This window comes from Eublepharis macularius, chromosome 7 (assembly GCF_028583425.1).
Source record: "Eublepharis macularius isolate TG4126 chromosome 7, MPM_Emac_v1.0, whole genome shotgun sequence".
NCBI lineage: Eukaryota > Metazoa > Chordata > Lepidosauria > Squamata > Eublepharidae > Eublepharis > Eublepharis macularius.
Genome location: NC_072796.1, coordinates 113,703,773 through 113,716,855, shown reverse-complemented (window position 1 = coordinate 113,716,855; position 13,083 = coordinate 113,703,773). Strand labels below are relative to the sequence as shown.

The 13,083-nt window shown below is 40.5% G+C and overlaps 1 protein-coding gene across 4 annotated transcripts in view; it reads right to left on the bottom strand.

Annotated features, from left to right (window-relative positions):
- Positions 1–5,870: 5,870 nt before the first annotated feature.
- FZD6 (frizzled class receptor 6) overlaps positions 5,871–13,083 on the bottom strand; it is a 32,748-nt gene continuing 25,535 nt past the window's right edge. For all 4 annotated transcript variants that reach the window (XM_054984997.1, XM_054984994.1, XM_054984995.1 and 1 more), the window contains 2 exons: positions 10,633–11,073; positions 5,871–9,854 (listed from right to left, as the gene is read on the bottom strand). In XM_054984997.1, coding sequence (XP_054840972.1) covers positions 9,689–9,854; positions 10,633–11,073 — 607 coding nt within the window. In that variant the 3' untranslated portion in view covers positions 5,871–9,688. The remainder of the gene's footprint in view (positions 9,855–10,632; positions 11,074–13,083) is intronic.

The window sequence follows — 13,083 nt, the reverse complement described above, 5'->3', positions numbered from 1 at the left end:
GCAAAAACAGAACACATCAAGGGGGGAGGGAGTTACAGCCTAGGATCAGTACAGAGGTAGTACGTAAACACCTAGTGTCTTTTCTTTAAATGAAACTCAAGTCCTCAGGGCCACGTGAATTGCATCCAAGGGTACTAAAAGAACTCAACAGATGTAATTTCTGAGCCTCTGTCCATTACTTTTGAGAATTCTTGGAGAACAGGCAAAGTGCCAGAAGATGGGAGGAGGGCTAACGTTGTTCCCATCTTCAAGAAGGGGAAAAAGGAGGATCCAGGTAACTATGGACCCATCAGCTTGACATCTACACCTGGAAAAGTTTTAGAACAAATCAGTCAGTCCTTGAGCATGTAGAAAGGATGGCAGTGATTACTAAGAGCCAGCATGGGTTTCTCAAGAACAAGTCAGACTAACCTCTTTTTTTATATATAGAAAAGTTACTACCTTGCTGGATCAGGGGAATGCTGTAGATGAAGTTTATCTCGATTTCAGCAAGTCTTTTGATTAAGGTTGCACATAATATCCTCGTTAAGTTGGTAAAATGTGGTTTGGATCCTTTTACTGTTAGGTGGATCTGTAATTGGTTGACAGATGGCACCCAAAGAGTGCTTGTTAATGGTTCCTCATCACCTGGGAGAAGAGTGACAACTGGAGTGCCTCACCAATCAGTCCTGGGACCTGTTCTGTTCAACATTTTTATAAATGAAGGAATATAATGCTTATTAAATTTGCAGATGATATTAAATTGGGAGGGGGAGCAAAGGCAGAGTCAGGATACAGGATGATCTTGACAGGCTGGAAAAACTGGGCTAAAACAAAATGAATTTCAACAGAGATAAATGCAAAGTTCTGCATTTAGGTAGGAAAACTCAAATGCATAATTATAGGATGGGGGAGATTTTTCTTGGCAGTAGTATGTGCAAAAAGGATCTAGGGGTCTTACGAGACCATACACTGAATGTGTCAGTAGTGTGGTGTGGTAGCTAAAAAGGTAAATGCAATTTTGGGCTGTATCAACAGAAGCACAGAGTGTCCAGGTCACACAAAGTGATGGTATCACTCTGCTCTGGTTAGACCTCACCAAGAGTGTTGTGTTCAGTTTTGGGCACCACATTTTCAGAAGGATATAGGCAAGCTGGAATGTGACCAGAGGAGGGCAACGAAGATGGTGAATGGTCTGGAGACCATCCTAAGAGGAAAGGTTGAAGGAGCTTAGTGTGTTTAGCTTGGAGAGGAGACAACTCAGAGGTGATATGATAACGATCTTCAAGTACTTGAACAGATGTCATATAGAGGATGGTGTGGAATTGTTTTCTGCTGCCCCAGAAGGTCGGACCAAAACCAATGGGTTGAAATTAAGAGTTTTCAGCTACACATTAGGAAGAACTTCCTGACAGTTAAAGCAGTCCCTCGGTGGAACAGGCTTCCTCAGGAGGTGGTAGGCTTTCCTTTGGAGGTTTTTAAGCAGAGGCTAGATGGCCATCTGACAGCAATGCTTATTCTGTGAACCTAGGCAGATCATGAGAGGGAGGGCAGGAAGGGTTACATCAGTGCTTAGTTCTCATGGCCTCTTCTTACATGCCCAGGGTAAGGCCAATCACAACCTTGGGGTCAGGTAACAATTTTCCCCAGGCCAGTTTGGCTAGGCATCCTGGTAAGTTTTGCCGCCATCTGGGCATGAAGCAAGGATCACTGTGTGTAGGGAGGGGGTATTTGGGAATTTCCTGCATTTTGCAGGGGTTGGACTAGATGATTCTAGAGATCCCTTCCAACCCTGTGATTCTATGAGTCTATGACTGCTCCCTTAATGGAGTGTACAGCCTCGTTTCTGCAGACTTCCTGTTGTTAAAATGGTCAAGCATTCCAATTGACCTAGATGAAGCTTACATATAATTCTTGCAGTCTGTCTGGCATCACTCCAATGAACTGCCAGCAATAGTGACTGGTTCTGAGTCACAGTTGAGGCATTCACTTGCTTGTCAGGAAGCCAGAATTCATGGTTCCACTTTTACCTTCATTATTGGTGAGGCTTGCTGAGGCCTGCCTCTTTGCCGTTAGATCTGGCTGACATAATCCATCTAGAAGTATTTAAACAGTGTGCCCTAACAATGCATACAGAATCACTGAGAAATGAAATGCATCATAGCGTAAGCTTCAGATATGATTTTACCAGTCTTTACAGTGGAACATACGTAGTTATATGGCATCTTCTAGAACAAAATGATTAAACAGGGTGCAACTCAGCTCTGTTAAAAGGCATGGGAGTTTCGCGGATGAGTGCTATGGGAAGCAACTGCATGTACTGGCACGTACCCTTGGCACATGCTGGAATAAAAATTAAACCAAACCCATCTTTTCCATAGTGCCTTTGACTTTCACCCCTTGGTTCTTATCCTTACTGGCAAAAAGCTTAAATACATAGGATTGCGTTTTGCCACATTCCTCCATTATCATTGCTTCTCCCTCCCTGCTTTCAAGTTTGCCTCCCCTTCCATCAATGTTTACATGGTCCTTGACCTATCACCTCACTATGTTAAAAACAAAAACCATCCTTCCTTAAATTTAATGCAGATGCATCGTTCTCCCTTCTTCATTTTTTCCTTACAACAACCCTGTGAGGTAGATTACGCTGAGAGAATGACTAGCTCAAAGTCTCCCAGCAAGTTTCATGGCAGTGGGTGCTTTGAACCCAGGTCTCCCAAATCCTCGTCTCTCTAACCACTAAACCACAATAGTTCTAGTTGAGATCCAAAGAGCTACTTGTGTGCGGACTGGAGCAGACTTTTGCCCTTTGAAAATGATGTGCAAGTTGTTTTTGAATCTTTCCAGAATTTCAAAAGAAGTTTTCCTTTCGGAATAGCAAGTAGCTGTTTGACAAGTATGTGGTAAAAGTTCTCTTTGTATTGCAGAATTAGATGACATGGTTCTTTGCAGCCAATCATAGAAATGGGAAGTTTACTTCAATGATCAGGTTTTTTCCAGTGCGTTTTTCCCATTAAAAGCTTTCTCTGTCAGTGGTTTAGAATGATTTGTGACGTACTATAAAGAATGTAAAATGTATGTTTAGCAAAATTGTTTCAATAGCTAAACAGAAGCAATAATAAAATTATGACCAACGAAACTATCCAACAAGAAAAAAAGAACAATACCAAAATGTAATTTAAAATTGATCTTTTGTTATTTTACATTTTTTTAAAGTGGGTTGACAGCTACAAGTAGCCCTAGTCCTTTCTTCATCACTAAAATGAATCTGTAAGAGTTCATTAGAAACAGCAGGTGATGCTGCTAATTAAGTACTTGGACAGGATACAACCTAATTACCCTCAACTGAATACTTACAACAGATTGAATGAATATTGAAACTATTATATTGATAAAAATGTACACTTTGGGATTAGAATGAGCAAGTGAGATGGAGAAGGGTGGATTGTATGATTGTATTATGTTAACAATTGTATGTTAAAAGCAAACAAAACCCTCCTCCTATAAATTCAATGCAGATACTTACACACAGCAACTATAACAACTAGTAATTCAGCAGGATTGATCATCAGTACATCCCAATGCTAGGAAATGCTTCACTGATTGGTTTAACATCTCATGCAACTTTTAAAGGGCACCCTATCAGGAACCCTAGTAGGAGACATAAATGTGCTGCTCAACCTCCATTTATTTCTATTTAGGCAATAAACAAAAGTTACACTTACTTGTAATTGTTGTTCATCAAGTAGTCTCCTCGCTCTCCCTTTCCCACCACAGACTCCCTGTGACTCTGGCTTTTTGACTTTGGGTTCCATTGGGAGAAGCTCTCCCTCTCCCTGGTTATATGATGGAGTCAGTGGGAAACTCCCATCATGTGCTGCAGAAGGGAAGTGCTCCTTACAGTATTGAAAGCACTAGAAACCTGTGTAATTTTTGGCTCCGCAGCAGGCTTGCATATACACAGACCTAACCGGGCTTGCACAGAAGATGTTTTCTCAAGAGAAAGTGAACAAGATAAATCAGGGGGAAAGATGCAAAAACGAATGTATCTAAAGCAGAACTCTAGGCCAAGAATTCCCTTTGATGCCAGTCCTCATTTTTAATCTGCTAATAGTAGATAGAAAGTGATTAATGGAAAGGGTTTTATTCAAAGAGCCGTACAAAAACCAGGCTTCTGTCTTCAAAGCACCACTGAACACAGCACCATTGGTGGTTGATAGATGCCTTTCCTGTGATAGGGAGCTTTAATGATACAGTGTGTTGAGACGGAATTGGGGGGGGGGGTCAAACTTCCAAAGGAAAACTGATTCTTCATCCTATTCAGCTATTATGTTCTTCACTGCCTTGCAGAAGTCTATCTCATTTTGCTGCATCAGGAAAGTCTTGGTACAGTGTCTTGCATTCCACTAAAAAGCAGTTTGAAGAGGAGGGCCTGCACTTTTCCTTTGAAGCTAGTCAACAAATTTCAAAGTACAACCCACATCCTCTGCAGCCTCCTTTTCTTTACAGGTGATCAAGTTCTATTAAAATTTAAAAAGATGCTGAAGAAATGAAAAATGTCATACAATACTTTCTCAAACCAAGAGGTACTTATGTTAACTTTGACAACGTAAGGATTAATTGATTTTTAAACTGTTGCTGATTTACAAACATGAAAGAGGCACATACAATTACGGATGCGGTGGAGAACACAGGAAAATAGTCCAATAAAACTGATTGGAAGTAACATGAACAAACAAAAATTACAGGTTATGTATGAGTAGTGACATTGATCCACGGAAAAATCAGACACAGAAGTCATGTAAGTCATGTCATGTCACTAAGATTCATTATAATATCACAAAACCATGTACACCATGATAGTTTGGCAAATTCTAATGAAACACCTGAATATGTCAGTTTTTAAGGAACATGAAGGTATAACTAAACTTATGGAACAAACAATTGTGGCAACAAGGATGAGCTTGTAAGTTAATGTTTTAAAGCTGTATCTCTAATACAAGGCAGACCAGTACCTACTAGTCACAGTGGGTAAAATGGAATCTTTACATTTAAAGACAGTATACTAACTAGCACATGCTGGGAGCAGAGGACAGTTAAAAATCAGAGTGCTGAACTAGATGGACTTTTTCTGTGTTCAATGCAATTCCATCATTGTTTATACTAATGTCAACCATTCCAACCTTACCATAAATAATAAGAATGCTTGTGTCTCTTTACAGTATAGAAAACTTTATTGATCCAAGTAGTAAAAATACAACTGCTAAAAATGTATACAAAAATTTAAATTCACAAATGTGTCAGTAACAGCGTGAACAGGCAAGTTGTTTTTCCCAGGTAATATTTACAACATTTCCAGCATCTTCCCAATTACTGCAAGGCATATTCTACTACACCACCAAACAAAAATTGGAGCCTTCATCCAACTTAAGTGGCTCTTCCTCCAACAGAAGAGCAACAAGTAGGCAGAAGGATCCTTAGGATGGAGGAACTTCCTCTTGCCTAAGGTTCAATACATGCTATTGTGTGTTGAAAATAAGCACCAAGAAAGAACACCAATAATGTATTGTCGAAGGCTTTCACGGCCGGAGAACGATGGTTGTTGTGGGTTTTCCGGGCTGTATTGCCGTGGTCTTGGCATTGTAGTTCCTGACGTTTCACCAGCAGCTGTGGCTGGCATCTTCAGAGGTGTAGCACCAAAAGACAGAGATCTCTCAGTGTCACAGTGTGGAAAAGATGTTGGCAGGTCATTTATATCTACTCAGGAGGGAAACTCTTACAGGATGACTCAGCTCAACCCCACCCCTCCTGAGTAGATATAAATGACCTGCCAACATCTTTTCCACACTGTGACACTGAGAGATCTCTGCCTTTTGGTGCTACACCTCTGAAGATGCCAGCCACAGCTGCTGGCGAAACGTCAGGAACTACAATGCCAAGACCACAGCAATACAGCCCGGAAAACCCACAACAACCAACACCAATAATCTTTAAGGCATTAAGTTATAAAATGCAGAAACATAATACAACATAATACATAATTCAAAATTCAACATACCATGGATGAAATTTTGGTCTGTCGAAACCACCTTCCTCAGTTACTTGGTAGTTATTTAATTTTTCTTTGAAGTAGTTTTAATTCAGTGTTCAAAACATAGCCCAATAATGAAGAACAAAGAGGGAAACAGGTGCGGCATACTGTCAAATTGGGCATGCTAGTTTAAATTCTGTTACTGTAATAAATATACCAAGTTGCAGAACAGTCATAAATGCATCAGTCTCACAGAATAAGGAACTAATCAGATTACTCTTATATCATTTAAGGATGCTGCAAATTTTGAAGCAAACCTGCTCAGCAGTTAAACATATCCTGTTCAGCACTCAAGATCAGATAATGAGCAGATCAAGGTTATGTTCACCTTGCACTGAACAGTTCCAGCAGCTGCTGAACCGGTTTGCCACTGGTCTGTTAATCAGAAGCCGACTCTTCAGCTGCTCAAAGGAATCAGATGGGAGGCTGCTTCTGATCTTCCGCCACTTCCTTATATCCTAGCCTTGCCACACTGGAACATAGGAAAGTTTCAGGGAAGAAACAAAGTTGACTCCCAGTGGATGGGGGATCAGTAGGGAGGTGGCTTCTGATCCACCCCCAGTTTTAGCAGAGGCAGAGAAAAACCTGCAAGCAAGGAGAGAAGATGCCAATGGCTCCCCCTCCCCTACACAACTTCGGAGTGAAGGCAGAGAAAAGCAACTGGCATCTTATCTCCTTGCTAATCATCTGCTCATATCAACTGGGGAGGATTGAATGTCTGCTTCTCTTCTCCCTCTCAAAGCTTCTCCCTGAGTGCTGGCACGGTTAGAACACAATGAGAAGTTTCCTATTTGTGCTGAAGTGGTACAAACAGTGAATAGCCCTTAGAACAACTGATTCCTTAGTTGCTCCTGGCAATCAGAAGATGAGCCAAACTGATGGTTGTGTACAAGCATTCCTAAATCTCAGTAATATCTACCCAACAGAACTGTCCACATGAAAGCGTGGGACTACTGAAGGGCTGCTCTCCCAAGAGAGCAAGCACTGGTTTTAATGCTAAAAACACACACACAGAGAAATAGGTTATGTAGTATGTATCAGGAAAGAGGAGTACAAAGCATTAATTTTGACTGGGTTTTCATAATAGTTTTTTTCTAAAGTGAGTATAATATAATTATTCTAAAAGTCATGTTACATGATCATTTTGCCGCATTAATCACTACATTTTGGCTCATAATTCATCAAAATAGATTTATAAAATAATACATAGGGTTCATACCTATACTGCTGTTGATATGAGGGTAAATCACCCTGTGCAAATTGTGGAAAGTATCTTTCTGGAATAAAGTAGTATTATCTGTGCCTCCCCCCTAATAAGAGGGCACAACTGACCTGCACCAACCCTGAAAGGAATAAATTGTAAAGGAAGATGGGAGAAAAAATGTACATGACTCCCTCTATCTTTGCAAAGAAAGCTGTACAGAGGAAGAAGTACTTGTAGTACTACATCCCATCTCTCTACTTCTTTAGTTTCACTGAAATGCAAGCAACTTGTTCAGCACTGTAGGAAATGTGGATCCCCACCTGATTCAAAGTCACAGAGGCAAATTATATAAACATCCCCTGACTAATAGGGTATTGGCGACTCCTGAATTCTGTTGCTGTCATTCAACTGAACTGAAAAACCTCAGGAAGCGCAGCTGGATAACATGATCCAGCTTTATTGCCATTACAAATTCTGATTTCACTGGATGTGCCCTGAGAAGTTTCTTCAGCCATATTGAGCACATGTCCATTTTTCCTTACTGGGAGGGCAGTTGGCCCCATGCTTCAAAACTGCATAGCAGAAAGCTATTGGCCAAAACTATGGACAGTGTTGAAATAAGCAACATACCCTGATAACTGCAACACAATTGAATTTAAAAAGAAATGAGTCTGAGACTTGACAGTGTCCTCTTGGTGATGAAAGTGAGGAAAAGACTTGCTTTATAGTTAGTCCAAATTCTTAATTTATGTAACTACCTACAAGGCCAGAACGAATCCATATGGTACCACTGGATCTAGTGGGTTGGTTCCAGCCAGTGGGACCAACCCACTGGAGCCAGTGGGTTGGTTCCTGCCAGAACTCAGTCTCAGCTGGTTCTTCTTCCTAATACAGGCCCCATCCTACATGGCTTTTGTACATGGTGGAAGAACCTTATTTAATCTATTAGTATTTCAAAACAAATATTGTATTCAAAGGCCTCAAATATTTAAAATCAAGTAACAGGCTTAGAAATAATGAGATTTGAAATGAATAAAATAGAAAAATCAGGATTGCATGACCTCTGACAAATCGCACGCTTGTCTCCCATGTTCTAGAAAGACTCAGTCCTCCATCCATAACAATACAACACTGCTTATAAAAATGAAAACTGAGGTCCTTAAGGTTTAGAGTAAAACCTGAAGCCCACAAAAGTTAGCTTTCAGGTACCATGGTCAGTATACTGTCTATCAAAGTATATTCTATGCATGGACAGAAAATGGATGGCATGCAAAGAAGGATGGAATGCAATGCCCATGTACGCATGTGTTCAGGAATCAATTTGAAGGTACCAGAATGAAAATGTCAGTGCTGAAGCCAAGTACATACCATGTTATTGCTTATAACTGCTGAACACAAGCTTATTCACCTCTCTTCCCTCCCCCATCCCATGACATCACTAGCAAAAAAAGAAAGGATTGAGGTATGTACTAGCATGAAATACACCTTCTGTAGTGCAAGAGAAACAGTAGTAATGTGCTAAAAGTTGTACAAAAATAGCTTTTTCCAACATCCCTTTTCATTTCAGTGTGTAGGCTACCTTAAAGCATTACTAATGGTCCAGAAACATGAGCATTTCACAAATGCTTAAAAAAATTCTTTCAGAAATGGCATCACAGCCTAGATCCAAACCAAAAACTTGACAGAAACATCTGCACCAATGATGCCCAGTGTACTTGCTGCAATATAGCTATTGTAAGCTACCTAGCATGTATAGACAGCTGCACAATTCTGCCAAGAGCACACAGAGGGTGCCTTTCTCAGCAACATCCCATGGCTCTTTGTGCCAACAGAAGGCATTGTGCAAATAATCAGTAATCTTATTAAGTAACAGGAAAGGATTAGGGATCCCCTCAATTTAGAGATAGCTGACTGGAAGACAGGCAAACAGGCAAAGGATAACATCTCAGCTGTAGGAGTTGCCTGCACAGGGAAAGTCCCATTATTTTGTCACAGCACACAACTCTCACTTTTAAAAACCAAGTTTTTCCCTGTGCAACAGAGCAGTTTGCGAGAAAGATTATTTAAACAATAAAAATACTGCTAGCAGGAGAAGCTGAAACAAATTAATTTTGCCCATACTTTTCAATATTTTGAACCCTTCCCCTCATTACGTTAAAAGAGTTTGATGTAATACCTGTAAAGTGGTAAAAAAATACCTATTGCTCATATTTTGTCTTAAGCTTACTAGTCACTTGTAGAGTTTAAATAGGAAGCTATTGCTAGGCATCCTCACAATACACATTTTGCTTTTCCTGAAGTGCAAACAAGAGCATCATGCTAACTCACAAGGCACAATGCAATAGTCATTTCCAGTGTAACACAGAATCAGTTTCAGGAACTGAAGGTATCCCTGTAACATTTCCACTTTTTTTTTAACCATTTGAACTGTTACCAGACTCTGGAGCTTTTCTGGAATCAGAAGATGAATGGGGAAGCAGCAAGACTGAACCCCTGGTAGTCTCTGGCTGGGAAACATCAGGGGGTGGATGACTGACTTGGAGTGGAAGACTTTCAATGATGTCACTTTTAGGAGTTGTCCTATATGTACATAAAAAGAAATGTTCTACATTGAGTCAATCAAAAGAAGCAGCATTAAACTAAATTAAGATATTTTAAATCGCTAGGTCCAGTTAGATTGTTAAGCAGCAATTCTGAAGCCATTACGACAGTTTGAACTGCCTCAGGTTGATAAGGTTCGGCCATAAAAAGCTATTGATTTGCCACATCAATACAAACTTTGTAGCTTGTATTTTCATAATTTAAACAAGCATTTTAGCATACAATGCATTTTGTCAATATTTACGCTATTTACGCTCACTAGAACTTTTGAGACGTGTCTCATTTTAAAGAAGTGTAACTGAGGCAAAGAGATACGGAGTCACTACGGCAAGACCAAGCAGGTCTCTCATATCCAAATCCAACAAGACTGTTCAAACTGTCACAATGGCTTCAGAATTGCTGCTTAACAATCTAACAGGACCCAGACATCACACTGCCAGGTCTTCCATTTTGTCCCCGATCAAACACTTTACTGCAGTTTCATACTGGACAAACACTGGCCATTGCCTGTCAACTCTCCAAACCACTGTACTTGATCGTCAGTTTTCATTGGGTGCATGTCTCATTACGAAAAATGCTGTCAACAGGTCAATGTAACCACCACCCCTTGCACAGAAGATATATTTTCATGGGAGATAAATATGTTTCTTGAAAGATTTATTCTCTCTTTGCTGTTATTTTTAAGTATAATATAGGCATCTTTTTAAAGAAAAGGAGAACAAGTTAAAAAAAAATAAGAAAATGAAGAGAGCCTGACCTTCCTTCAAGCATCTTATTCACGCTTTCATATAAGCTGGCCATATCTTGTGTGTTGTCTGCTTTCCCTCTCTTTTCCATCTGTTCCAAACCCACTTTAGAGCCAGATGATATTTGCAATGCACTCTGTTCACTGCAGGCAAATCCTTCCTCCAATTTCTGGCAGGGCACCCCATCTGTTTCCATTTCTCTCCCAGATGTTTCTGGACAACTCTTGATTTCGGTAAAAGTCTCTTGGCTTAAATAATCATGGTTTGCAATTGCCATGGCAGAAGTTCCGTGATTGGTTGTAACACTTGTGCTGGTCCCCATAGACTTTGAGATCACCTTCAGTTTATGAGAGCTGGATTTGTAGTGCTTCTTCTTATGCTTAACTTTCGAATTGTGCTTTAAGAAATATTCACACGACTCTTGCAGCACTCTTCTGCTTTCACTTATTGGGCTGGGGAGGAAAAAAGGTGTCAATTATTTAGAAGTTATTCTGATAACATTAAGACCAGAAAACAATGCCAAAACCCCAGTGATTTTAAATAATGCCAGGCTGTGCCTTATCTAATTTATATGAGTAAGTCTACTAATTCTTCACTTACACAATACTAATATGCAAAGTGCTTTGCAATCTTATTTGTAATCTTCCCAAGGATCCAAGAGTTGGGTAATTAATAATCCTATTTTTCCCCATAGCCTGAGATGAATGCATTGGTCTGCCAGTCATATTTAAAAAAGACATATTTCTTCAATCTCTTAGGTATGGTGTGAAATCAATTAGGGGGAAGCTAAGAGACAGAGATTGGCCCAGTTCAATGAACCTGTTTCTGAGCTGGAATTTGATCTCAGACCCATGTCCAACATACTATGCACTGAAGCGTAGGCTTTTAAGCAAGCAGGACGTTCCAAATGAGTTGGATCCAGTAAGTCAGGGGTGGGCAAATTGCGGCCCACGGGCCACATGCGGCCCGCTACAGAGTTTTTTGTGGCCCGCCAAGGCAGTCTCATTAAACTGATTCTAAAATTTAATGTGCTTGCAGCTATAGATAATATGAAATTAGCACAATAAATAAATTGAATAAAACTACCACTATTTTATTTAATTTATATTTATTGATTTTTATGATACAATTTATACCTTTTCTGAAATGCAAAGTTAACTAATGAATGCAATCATTTTAAAAGGTACGGCCCTCCGCTAACCTCCGCTCCCACAAAGTGGCCCCCGAGCCATAACAATTGCCCACCCCTGCAGTAAGTGATGCTTCCTGCAGGAGGAGAATCACTCGTCATCTGATGTGCATCCGATGGGAATTAGTCGTAACCAGCAGTCAGATCCAAAGATCTGACCCTCAGAATTGGGTCTGACAGTTGGAAGTGGGCTGATTGCAGCAGGTAACTTTGCTGCCAGATCCAGCCCTCAAAATCAAACTGATGGTTCAAACTGGGCTGGCAGCTTCATCGTGGCAGATGACTTTGCTGCCAGATCTAGCCCTTGAAACTGAAGCTGGATGGTTCAGATTGGGCTGGTGGCTCCATCACGGCAGGTAACTTTTCTGCCGGATCTGGCCCTTGGAACCAGCTTAACCCTTTGTTAATATGGCCAGATTCCTGTTAATTTATAAAATACGTGAAATTTAGTCCTCCCCTACAGCTTCTGCAGCTTTCTCTGACCCAAACCCCTTTGTTTTTCCCTCTTTTGCTGCCCAGAGCACACAAGCTCGCCAAACACTATGGCATGTTTCTCCAGCTATATTTCCTCCCTGTCCATCAGATCCCTACTTGCACCTCATTTTCTTTAAATCCTAAGAACATGTAAGAACGTAAAAGTCCCGTAAGATCAAACAAAACACAATCTAATACAGCATTCTATTCTAACAGTGGCCTCCAGGAAGCATCTATGGAACTCAGTGTCATGAGCCAGGGTGATGAACACTGCATTAGATGAATTTTAAAGGGGGCAGGACAGGTCTCTTGTTGATTATTAGTTGTAGCAGCTGAATAGGACCTCCAGGTTCAGATGTATTTTATCTCTGACTGTTACATGGAGAGTAGGTGAGGGCTGTTTGTCTCTGGACTCTGTTTGTGGGCTTCCCTGTGGTACCTTATTGGCTGTTATGGTGGATCATGAACCTAATCCAGCTTGTCTGCTCATTTTACAAGCACAAAAGCATCAGCCATTCTCACCCCTTACAACTGACTCAAATATATACATCCTCTGAACATGAAGTTTCCATTTATCTGCCATGACTAGTAGCTGTTAATAAATTTCTCCTTTATGAGTTTGTGTCAACAAGAGCCATCTAAATGAATGGCCATCACCATATCCTGCAGCAGTGACTTTCCTAACTTTATAGGAAATGTTTTTGCCTTTCTTCCTTTTTGCTTTCCTCAGAATCCTGCTCCTCAGGCATCTTAACGCTATGCCCACCAAACCTCAGTCTCCCGTCTCTGTCCTCCTCTT